The following is a 12,951-nucleotide window of genomic DNA, read 5'->3' on the forward strand; positions in this document are numbered from 1 at the left end:
ATTAGGGAGGATCATATAGTTTTTGTTTTATCCGATTTCAATTAAGTACTTTCAATTTTCGAAAGTTAAATTATTCTTTTAAAATTATGATTCTAATTTTGGATTTATATGAAAATGAGTAGTTGATGATACTTTAAAATTTAAATTATTTAGAAAAATAATTAATTTTGTTATCAATAATTTAATAAAGTATAAATAATATTATGAATAAAATTTGACCGGATCAAAAGAAGAAAAAGAAAAGAAAAGAAAAAAAATGGGAGTGAGATTCAATTTGACATAAGGCGTGGGAGGTGAAGAAAAAAACAAATGAAGAAAGGTGGAAGATAAAATGAACTTTAAATAAATCAAAATTAAAATTTAAAAAGTAAGAGAGAGAAAAAAAGATAAATGAAAAACTTAAAATGAAAAAGAAAATACATTTTTAATTAAATTAACACGTGTCATATATTGATTGGTGCGTGAACACACTTGCTTCTTAAAATTTGGGGCTGGTCGAAAAATGGTATAATAATACCGATTCATAATTATTTAGTGGGATAATAGGACAGTTACAAAGTTAAAGTGTCTTTTTAAAAATTCGGAACAACTTTAATGATTACTTTATGTCTTTTCTCTTTTAATTTTATTGTGTGGATATATGTACGTTACTCTTAGCTTATTTGAATGCTCTTAAATACACGGTTTGTCGAACATTCAGACCACACCATATTGTAATATTCACATTGCGATATAAGTGTTATCACAGACGATATAAAATATTGTACAAACTCAGTGCAACTTTTAGGCAACATAAAACGCAAATCCTCATCGATAAGTCAATAAATTTGTTTGACTATTGTGGCTTAAACACTATTTAGAAGGGACTAGAAAGCGCAGGCACAAGTGGACAATAATTTCAGCGCACAAAAAAAATGTCGTAGTAGTATTTTTTTTTTTTTTTAAAAAGGAACCAGACAATATTATATCACAATGACAATAATACCCTTTGAGACCATCAGTCAGGAGAATCGTTATAATATATACTGTAATTTTCATACGTGGCCCAGTGATTTGAGCTTGAGACTTTCATGTTAGAGGTCTCAAGTTCAAAATCTCTTTCCAGCGCAAGCAAGGGATTTGCCTTCTAGACTGATGCGGATTACCTCTCAAATGTGATTTGTAAGCTTTTGCATAGAAGCGAAAGTTTTATCTTGTGCGCACTCAAAGGATAGCGACTGCGAATTTTCCTTATCATAAAAAGAAAAACTTACGTACGCACATAATAAAGGAAATCCACATACGTTATATTTGGGCGCACATAGAAAACCCACCATCATTACCAATCACATATATTACCCTAGTGGGCACAAGATAAACTCCCACTTTTATGCAATAAGTTACAAACCAATGTGACAAACTAAACCCAGAAATCAAACTCCTCACTTTCATTAGCAAAGGTCTCGCTGACATCAAAATCCCAAACTCAAACCACTGGTCACCTCAAAGGATAAAAATGGGGAGTAATTGCCTTTAGTTTTTAATGTTTTTGGCAAGTCATAAAAGGAGGATAAATAATTATGTGTTCACACTTCACAATTATAGGTTGAATAAATTGAAATTGAAGCTTAATGTCTACATATATACATCAATGGAGTGTGTGTATATTTCTTCACGGGTGTACCAGAAACATAGCTATTCAATCGTAGTTGTGCGAGATTCGTTAAACAATATGAGATTAGTTTAAGCACTTCTGTCATTTTCTCATAATCCTGATCCCACAAACAATTCACTGGTGCAAAGTAACACCAGCGAATCTATCCACTTTGTGGGGTGTAATGAAGCAGAAAAACTGATTATGAAACTATTCTCACTTGTAATAGAATTACGAGCTTAAAATTTAGATAATGTTCCTTGAACACTTGACAGTTCGTCGATCTTTCATAGTCCTGCTACCACCAACAAGTTGAGTGGTACAAAGAGCAGAAGAAACCAGTGAATCTATTCACTGCAATGAAACCAACCAATCCAAGTTCTACACAACGATTGCAATACTAATACACACAGTGGAAATAAGAGAGTGAAAATTACAAATTGAGAGCATAGTGAAAAGTTATATGTCATTCTTTTCTACTCTATTGATATAAGCCCGTTAAATCAAGATGTGCCAAAAATTCTACTTAGCCAATGTTGTTTGCAGGGGCAGAGAACTTTCAACCTCTTTAGCCTCGGCATTCCTTTCCGCAACAATTTTTGACATGCCAAACATCTGATATGTGCATTGTACAAGGTTAACAGCCAGCCAGTTATATTTGAAGCAATAGATGCAATGCTTTTTTAGGTTCAGTGTAAGCAAAGTATTTATGGTGAAAGTGTTGACAAATACCTTTTGAATGGTCTTCTTGAAGCAAGTTTTGTGTTCATCCATAGAAGCATGAATAAATTCATCCATGTGATCCTTGATATCTTCTAGAAAAGTCGCTTGTTCGCTCTTCTTCTTCCTACACGAAGTCATGGCTGGATTTGGAGTAACAGCGGATGATGTCTTCTCATTTTGGACATTTTCTGCTGCCATATTCTTGATGTGAGGCTCTTATCTAGGCTGTAAGGTTATCAACATCACATATAACTATTATATTTCTTCCTAGGCACCAAACAATGTAAACATACACCAAGCAGAAGGACAAATATAAACAGGTACCCAGATTTCAGGTATAGATAATTCATTACGAAACAGGACAAATATCTACGTAATTCAATTTTAAGTAAGACACGATATCTGTGATCCATCAATCATTCAATGCCACTAAAGCTAAATATAGTCTTTACAAAGCAAAAGAAGTAGATCTGCTCAAAGCAAAAACCTGGAACAACTCAAATTAAACTGGAAAGATTTAAGTATAATTTTCACAATTGTCTAATTGGCCAAATGATCTATCAAAAGTATCCCTGGGGACTAAAGGATACATGAAGTATAACCCTTACAAAATAAAAGCACTACTCCTTCTATGAAACACAATTTCGAGAGCCAAATCAATGAATTTGGACATGAAATTTGTTAATAAATATATTTCGAAGTGTATCAAGCAACTATTGTGTACAAAGGTAATTAATTACTCCATGTACAGGTAAAAGCATTAGTGTTATCAGATGATCCAATCAACATCCCATTGGAGAAGCAAATTTCACAGTTAGAGGTAAGGAAACAAAGTTGCAGATAAACTGTTTGATTTAATGCTGCTAAGAAAATACTACGTTCTAGACAAACAAACCGATTTCTGGGCGATTTCACATTGCTTTAATTAATTGAGATCTCAGATCAAAATTGAAAATTAAAGAAAAAAAAAAGGAAGAAAAATTAAAATCGATGGAGATGAGTTTGCTGCTTACCTTCCGAAATAGAACGGAGGAGGTAGTTTTCTAAGCACACGGTTTGAGAATGAGCAGTGCAGGGACCTTCTTCTGTATTAACACTTCTCTTTTATCGAGAAGGGACTATAGAATGTGATAACTTGAGCAACAAGATTTTGTTTCTATTATTTGGGTTTAAAAGTGGGCCGGATCATTAGCTCGACTCTTAGCCCGGCCCATTTAGCATAAAACATGCTGAAGATGCATTGAGATCCAAGGAAAAAGAATTTCGAGCTAGACCGACTTACATACAATTTAAATTTTAAATCTTAGAAAAGTTGGACAGAACTAATTTAATTGTACAATAATAAAATCCTAAGCAAGCTACATCAACTTGGAAAAATTGCAGTGTGCTCTATAACCACCGTGTAATAGTCAGTCCAATTATTATAACTAGAGACGAACTTATATTATAAATAAGGGAAAATATACGAGTATCTTCTAGATTATAAATGAAATTTTATAGATTTATCTTAACTGTTTTAAGATTTTATTACCCTCTTAAATTTATAATTTTTGTAATTTTGTGCATCTTTTTGACTTACGTGACATCCAAATATCTCCAAAGCGCCTCAATTGTGTGGAGTCACGGAGTGTACCACGTAAGATAAAAGGTATATAATAATTAAAAAAAGTTTAGAGGTAATAAGACCTTAATTTAGTTAAAATGTACCTTTGAAATTTTGATCCTACCTAGGAGGATACTTGTGCATTTTCTTTATAAATAATATAAACGAAAGTCGAGTGATATTTTCGTCCTTTTCACATTTAAAATGGAGAAGGGTATGGACCAAACATATGAGCCAACTATATATATATATATATTTTGATTGTATCGCATAAAATTTTGATTTTGCTGACAAATTTAGCCCGGTTTCTTTCGACCTCAATTCCATAATTCAATTCCTTATTCTTATTTTTACCCCTCGAACTTTCTCTGAGTTTTCATATTTTTTGCTCTCTTAACACTATGTTAGGATTATTATTATACATTGTATTGTATCGTATTGTTACTATGCCTACGATGTTTGTTTTGATTGTTACTTAAAATATATTTTACTGTATTGTAAATTTAGTTGTGAAAATCCTTGTTTTATGGAACAACCAATTTTGTGTGTTTCCATTGTTACTATTTTATCTTTTACCTTAATTATTTAAATCTAATCAAACCTCCTACCCTAGAATAATTAAAGATATTTAATTAAATTTATAAATTACAATACATTGCGATACAATCAAACCAAACAATTAAAATGTTATTAAACAACAACAAACAATACAATCTAACTAAACATTGTATCTACCATACAATACAGTACAATAGAGTACAATACAATACATTATGAAACAATGATCCAAACAATGTGTTAGTGATCTAGACCCATACATTTATTGTTAGCAAAAGTGAAGATACAATTTATTACTCCCTCTGTCCTTATTTAGTTGTCCACTTTAGAAATGACACACATATTAAGATAACAATAATTAGCATAGTGAAGTTATAATTTTACTCTTATTAATTATGGTTTCAAAAATGAAAATTAAAACTTGAAAATTTTTAAGAATTTTAAATGAGGATATAATAGGAAAAAAAAATTTAATCCTTTTTTGATTTGTCAAATGAACAAGTAAATAAGGACAACTAAAAGAGAAAATACGGACAAGTAAATAGGGACAGAGCGAGTATTAATCATTTCCATTCTTGGAGCCCTAATTTAGTAATTTATTTGGAACTCGGAAGTGTTAAACCATGAAATTTTTAATTTTATTTTCATATATATAGCAATTAGAAACTATACAAATATTGATTAGGGTGAATTTTAATCTAAGTGAATAAATTTAATCATGGTCTCTTGTCTTTCATTTGTAATCCTATCTAATTTGGATAATATATGGATGGTGATAGTATATTTCAGAGTCGTAATATCAAACAGTCACGTCAAGTCAATCATCATACTATCTTTTGCATATCAATTTTAATGTCTTTTTCCAATTCCCCTTAATTGTTTTCCAAGGCAACAACACGCTACTTACAAATAATGCGAATACCTAATTTTATTCTTTTACCTTTTCATCCGTTTCAATTTATTTGTGTTAATTTTATTCTTTACCTATTTCTAAAAATATCTTTTTCTTTTTAACAATTCTTTAAAATTAAAAAAAGTTTGTTTGGGAACATGCATGTCTAATTAAGAAATAAAGTATACATCCTCACCACAACCAAAAAAAATAATAGTTTTAGCGGTAATAATAATTACATATTAATAAAGAGTGTTATTGGATCAAATATTTTTATATGCTATACGAATGCTAGTTACTGCTAAAATTACACATTTAAACGTAATTAAATTATTATTATTATTAATTAATTTTCACTAAAATATATTTTCTTTCGAACTTCTTGTGATATTAGACATTTAAGTTTTAACATTTTGTTTATGATTACAAATCATGTTGAAGTATAAAACTTTGAAAGAAACTAAAAATAAAAATAGAGATATATAAAATGAAATAGAAGATCAACGATATAATACAATAGCCAATGACTAATTAAGTTCAATTTGCGATATCAAAATTCATAAAACACCACAGAAATTTAAAACACATGCACAATTATTCTATATATGTTGCATGTTGAGGCAATAAATCAAATACACTAACTCCTTTTGAAAATTGAGAGATTCATACGATTCAATAAGATATTGTGGTACTAGTACAATACAATAAAAACAAGTTGGAAGTGGTAGAAAAAAAAAACTATTTTTCATAATTAAGAGAAGGTACAATGCAATATTCATAGAATATTTTTAAGGGCATTTTTTTTTGTCATATACTTGACTTGCTAGGTAGTGATATCCAGCTTAATATCTTCTTGTCAACATCTTCACTAGTGCAGGTTGATGTACTTCAAAAGCCTACTCAACAATTACAAAAGAAAATTAATTTTTAAAAAAACGCAAAAGTAAACTATAAGTGCAAGACACTTTTTACATGCTGATGATAAACATCATATATTTTAAGCTAAGTTGATTATAAATATGTTATTGAAATATATTCACTATATAGTTAATCACTACTTAGATATCTTGATAATCAAGAAATTGCACACATTTTTAAAAAAATTTTAAAAAAAAGTACTCCTTAGAGTTGCAGTAATTGATTAAAATACTAGTAATAAATATTGAAGGACTCTTAATTAGAATTTAGGGTTACATGCAATAACTAATTTAACACTAATAGCTCCATGTCTGTTTTGTTAATATATGAAATTTAAAAATTCTAAATTTCATTCATATATCCGAATTGTTTGCATGAATTGAATCGACTAAAATACAACAAAAAGTTGTAAAGAAAATAATATAACTGAGTTCTACAAAAAGGCAAGAGTATTTCTTAGGTTTTAACAAAATAGTGTAAACTGTCTCATTCAAAAATATATAGGACTAGTAAAGTAAGGTTTAAGTATGTAACCGTCTCATTTCACATTTCAAAGTATACTTCGCTATTCCTTAACAAAAATATCATATTTATTCATTTTCGTTAGTCTGGTTTTGACTTGATACAGAGTTACAAGATTAAGAATACCTTTGTTGTTCATGAGTGTAATTAGGAAGAGGAACACGTCCCGATTCGATACGCCTGAGATCCTCAATAAGTATTTCATAGTGTCTCTTCACTTCATCGGCCGATTTTCCACCACCAACGGCCCGTGCCACATTCTGCCAGCGGTCAGGTGTGTCCTTATCGAATTGAGCTAACGCTCTTTCAAATAACTTGTTTTGCTGCGGTGTCCATGATGAAGATTGAAGTGAGCTTGATGCCATTGAAAAAACAAAAAGAAATGCTGAAGAAAGCGATATAGTTAGTCCAAACTTAAAGCAATAATATGTGTGATGGAAAAAAGGGTGGAGATTTTAGGTGTTTATAAAGAAAGAAAATTGAAGTAGAATCTAAAATTTGGGTGACTCGTTTGCTTTGGAACCACAAAACCTACTGCTGCGGAATCTCTCTCTCTCTCTCTCTTTCTTCTACGTACATAAAGTTTCGTTGTTTTACGGTCGTAAAATCATTTCCTGATGACAGTAAATATTTACCCATCCGGAGGTGGAGATACGGTGAGGTTCATGGGTTCAGATAAATTTACTAGCTAATTTTTCGTAGATTTTATATTTTCATAAGAAAATTTAACATATATTAGATTCTATACAATATTGATTGATAGCTTAATAATAAAAAACGACGATAACAATATTTTTCACATACTAGTGTTATAGATTTGAACCTAACTATCAACAAAAATATCTTGTTTTCCTTTTTAAAAGAAAAATATTTTGTAATATTTTTGACTCCGCCTCTACCGGTGAATAAATCCAAGTAAAGCAGCTATGGGGAATCGCGTTCTGATTCTCAGATGCATCCATACATATGATCTTATGCACGTGTGGAGGTTCACAAATTTCATTTATACATACAATTGTAAATATATAATAAACTGGCATCTCTAATGCGATTTATATTTTATGTATGATTTATAGATTATTATACCATAAAAATTATTAGTGTGCAAAGTACTCACCATAAAAGCTCACTTCAAAAATAGAGATTGTGACATATTATAGGATTATTCTAAAATGAAATATATATATATATATATATATATGATAAAATATTTTTATTACGAGTAAAAGACTAGGGATTGCATGGTTTTGGTTATTCTTAATTACGTGTCAGACATAAGCCATTAATTAATCTTCTGTAGCAAGAAATGACGTCCATTGAGATGAGTGGGTGAGAAAATATAAAATTTACCATGAATTAATTAATTTAAAGTTTAAGAAAAAGACAAGAAAAAAATGAAGGATCCAATATTGTGTACTCATTCATTCATTAGTTTCTCTGATATCATTGGAATTGATGTTTCGGTTCATTTCTGCGCCTCTTAGAAACGTTCCAAAAAATGGCCACCTGAATTAATGCATGCATCTTTTATTTTTATTTTACTTTGTGCCTCCACTTGCCACTACTAAATTACTAGCTTCCAACACTTGAATCTGGTGGCTAACTATTGTACGTACAATCTGGTTTTCCTAACCCTGGGGGGTTGAGGGGGTGGGGGTAGTCAAACTGAGTAACCATTCAATTGTATATATAGTTTATTTAATATCGCTGAGATAATATCATGTGATTAGGAGATTACAGGTTTATTTTTAAGAGGTATTAGCACAATGATTGTGTGATATAACATTCTTCAAAACAATGACAGGTCTAATTTTATTTTAACACACACTAAAATTCTTTTTATTTTTTATTTTTAAATCAAGAAACTGTCTACACAAGTTTTTATAATGTATATGCTACTCTTAAGAAACTGTGGTAGATAATTGAAAAGTCATAGTCCAATCCAACATGTTGCATTCTCATGACTATTAGGTATTCGATTTTGATCCTTATATTTACTGATTATTGCTCTACTGCTTATGTACGATAAAGTGGTACTTCTATTTTTTGTGTATTCTATTAAATACAAACTTTTATTTAAATAGATCAAATATTTAATTAATATTTGCTTTCAAAGACATCCTATAAAACTGAAATGATATAGAGAAGACTAATATGAATCATACGTAAGCATAATCTCATATATGAAATTAGTCTAACAAAAGAGACCTTAAATGAAATAAATATGTAAATATTTACTATATTATTGCTTGATAAAACTTAAATAAATTACAACTCTGGTATTTTTCTTGAATTAACCTTTTTTTTTCCTTTTTTTAAGAATGTCATTTCTCCACCCCTAAAGGTTGGACATAATTGACGTGGTCCATTTGGTGTCAATTGAAACTCCTTTTCCATAACGTAGAACTTTGGAACAATTCCAAGATTTTGTGCTTTATACCTTTGGAAATGGCAATAAAAAATTTTTTTAAAAAAATCACCGGGTAAACCATGGTCCATGCCATTTGCAGTAAAAAAGTTATAGAAAGAATCTCTTTAGATAATACATATCATTGTATTGACTATTCTTTCGTGATAATAACTAGTATATGTTGGGATCGAATTTATACACACACTTGATGAATGAAGAACACAAGAACTTTCAAGAAAAAGAGATCTAGAGAGAGAAATTAATATTTCGTGATAACACCCGTGAGTAAACTTCCATGACGATGAATATATATATTAATAATTCAGAGTATTTTAAGTTACAGAGAATAAATAAAGAGTAAATAATACAGCCTAAAAGTAGAGACCTAGGGTATGTTTGGTAGGAATGAAATTGTTTTCTTCGAAATTTTTTTTTTATGAAAAATAAGTGCAGGTTTTCTGACTTTTTGTTCTTATATTTTCTAAGTAAACTATAGAGTTTTGTTGTTGGGTATTCTTCAAATCTTGTGCACAGCGAGAGCTTTAGTACTCTAGGTGACTCTTTTTAAGTAAACAAAAATTAATATTTAATAATATTTATATATTATGTAGAAAAAAGCACTATAGATATGAAATCACAATGAGCATATAATGCTATTTATGAAATTTTGTTTTATCATCTCTTAGTATGGAAATCATTGTTCTTCATCTTTAAAGAATTTCTTCCTCAAGGAAATATTTTAACCAACCAATTATGATAAAATTCAAAAATCATATTTTTATACCAAAAACCAAACACACTCCTAGTATATACTTATACATATATTCTAAAAGAAGTTTCATATCTTTACATGTTTGAAAATTTTCAAAAATTTGATTCTTGAGTGAAAGTTGCACTTGCACCAATGATTGAAAGGTGAATATGTCCCCAATTTCTATGAATTGGATGTATTAATATCATCATCCTATATTCTATCAAATTGGAAGGGGAAAAAAATAAATAAATAGTTGGTAAAAAGAGAAGAGTTTTTTTGCACATCATACATTTGGAGATAAGTAGATAGACGTATCTCTTTCGTGTGCCAACCAAAGGGAATATGAATTTATCACCTAAAATTTTCTTTGTCAAAATTCTTTTCTTTTTCTTATGTTGTTTTCATCTTTACTCTGCAACTTGGACATTAGATCCAAATAAATCATCGTTGTTAGATCCAAAGAAAGCAACAAATTATATAATTTGCAATCATGGTCTTTAATAGCTCGGGACAAACTTATAATGTCACTAGTCACTAGTCAACAATAAATGATTTTATTGAGGATTCTGAAAATCGTTCGAGAAAATGTTTTGATTATAATATATAATTTCATAAGTTATTTTGATGTTAGACAACAACTTAATATTGTCTATTAAATAGAGAAATATATCAGTAAATATTAAACTTACATTTAATATTTTATGAAAAAGATAACTTTTAAGTGTTAAATTTGACCAGTTAAAATAATAAGAAATTATATAAATTTCAAAAGGTTAGGTCATAATTACTACGATTCTTGATGGTTTCAAATATTACTTCCTATATCATACTTTGTCTTTTGAATACATATATCATTACTAGCCAAATACATATATATATCTGTTCAAATATCGCGATACATGCTTTATTAATTTTGAATTAAGTATGTGTAATTGATGCTTAATATCTTAGGTACAGGAGAAAGAAGAACTTTTTTTTTCCAATACAAATTTATCAGAGACATAATAATAATAATAATGTCGATTATTAAGATTCAATTTTAATAATTGAAGACGAAAATATGAATTGAGAGGACAGTGGAAGAAAGAGTGAATGTAAGTGGTAGAGGACGTAGGGGTTGGGGATGATGAGAATTACTGTTGGGCAAGGGATATGACTGGAGAGGGAGAAAATATTTTGTTATTGAACATTAATTTAGGTGTTTAAATATAAAAATAATTAATCAATTTAATTTTTAAGGTATTTATATATCTGATTGTATTTTTAAAATGTATGAAATAAAATATTAAACAGAGCTCAGACTTCAACTAATGATAATAAATAAAATCTAAATAGTGGCCTAAAATGGAATATTTTATCAAATGAGCCATTTAAACTAGATCCAGAAGCCATTGCGCAGCTTATTTCATTTTTAAATGAACTCAACCTTAATTGGCCCAATGGGCCATTGTGTATAATTTTTCACCGAATCAATATATTGGGCTATTAAATGGGCTCTTCTTCTTTTTCTTCACTCACCATTTGTAAATGTTTTGTTTAAGGACAACTTTCACATATAGCAAATAAAAAATTTATATTTGTATATTATAACAAAGTTTTCATAATTGGGCTCCATAGCAAACATAAAAACTGTATAATTCGCTATACATGTACAGTTGAAACAAATTGTATAAAAAGAAGTGTATAAAACAAGATAGAGAAAGACACTTGGACAGAGAACTGTATAAAACGAATTGTATTATTATAAGTGTATAGAACGATTTTATACAATTTGAATTTGTATAAAATGAGAAAGAGAGAAAGACAAAAGAGACTTGACAAGGAATATACAATTAAATCGAATTGTATAAAACGAGAAAGAGAGAAATTAGATACAATTTGAAAATTGTATTAAACGAGAAAGAGAGAAAGACAAAAGAAACTGGGCAGGGGGTACTTTTATTATATAATTATTAAGTGTATAGGACGAAAATATATGTACTTGTATGTGTATATACAATTTTCTAACGCTTTATACAAACAGAAACACAATTTATACATTTCTCTTCTGTTTGTATAAGTGAGAAAGACGAGGGTGACGGACAAGATTTGGGAGAGTGGCGAGCGAGATTTGGACGAGGGGAGAAAGGGGAATAAAATTATATGTATTTATACAATTTTCTCTGCTTTATACAATTAGAAACAATTTTTATATACTTGTATTTGTATAAAAAGTGAGGAAGCGAGCGAGAGATTGAAGGAGATTGGCGAGCGAGATATTTGGAAGAGAAGCGTCTGACATTTTTTGCAAACATTTGCTATAGAGTACAATTAAATTAAACGCTAGCTACTCCATTTATTTTAGGTTATTAATTTGCTATTATATTTCTGAATTTTTTGTAGTAAAAGGTACAAGGAGTAATACCTTTCGACCATCTAGCTTATTAAATCTGTACAAAACGCATAGATAGTTCCTAGATTATACACACATATATACATGTTATGTATATTTCGAATATGCTGATAAACTAGTTGATCAAGCGTAATGTATTAGAAAAAAACTGCACAATAAAATAATTGCTCAAAATCAAATGATTTGTTCAGAAGAATTAACAATGAGGACTAATAAAAGAATAAAAGTTTGATGTGAAAACACAACTTATGAGGACTCAAACAGAAGATTTAACTTATAGGATTAATTTTATAGAAAATTAATAAAATAAAATTATATTATATAAAAATAATATCGTTTGTAGGATTATTTTCTTTTAATTATACGCGTCGGAGATAATTTTCTGACTAAAACAATAATGTACTTACTCCTGGAATTGTCCAATCATGAATTCAGGATTCCCCATATGAATAATGTTTTTTCTTCTTCTAATAATTAATAATTCAGCTTTATCTCTGAAAATAATCATAAGATTCCAGATTATTTTTTTAAAAAAATAAAATCAAT

At 29.2% G+C, this 12,951-nt stretch overlaps 1 protein-coding gene across 1 annotated transcript; it reads right to left on the reverse strand.

The window, feature by feature from the left end:
- Positions 1–6,051: 6,051 nt before the first annotated feature.
- On the reverse strand, positions 6,052–7,302 carry LOC101247471 (protein RADIALIS-like 4). Its single transcript, XM_004230932.5, has 2 exons — positions 6,976–7,302; positions 6,052–6,305 (listed from the first exon to the last, which is right to left on the reverse strand). Exons 1-2 carry the CDS (start codon positions 7,212–7,214, stop codon positions 6,278–6,280), a joined length of 267 nt encoding a protein of 88 aa, XP_004230980.1. The 5' UTR covers positions 7,215–7,302; the 3' UTR covers positions 6,052–6,277.
- Between the last annotated feature and the right edge of the window lie 5,649 nt (positions 7,303–12,951).

This window comes from Solanum lycopersicum, chromosome 1, assembly GCF_036512215.1.
Source record: "Solanum lycopersicum chromosome 1, SLM_r2.1".
Classification (NCBI taxonomy): Eukaryota; Viridiplantae; Streptophyta; class Magnoliopsida; order Solanales; family Solanaceae; genus Solanum; species Solanum lycopersicum.

Excerpts from the sequence above, each read along its gene's own strand:
- LOC101247471 (XM_004230932.5), bottom strand. The coding sequence starts at position 7,214 with ATGGCATCAAGCTCACTTCAATCTTCATCATGGACACCGCAGCAAAAC. Across the intron at positions 6,306-6,975 it reads TACACTCATGAACAACAAAG|GCTTTTGAAGTACATCAACC; the intron begins GTATTCTTAATC and ends ATTGTTGAGTAG.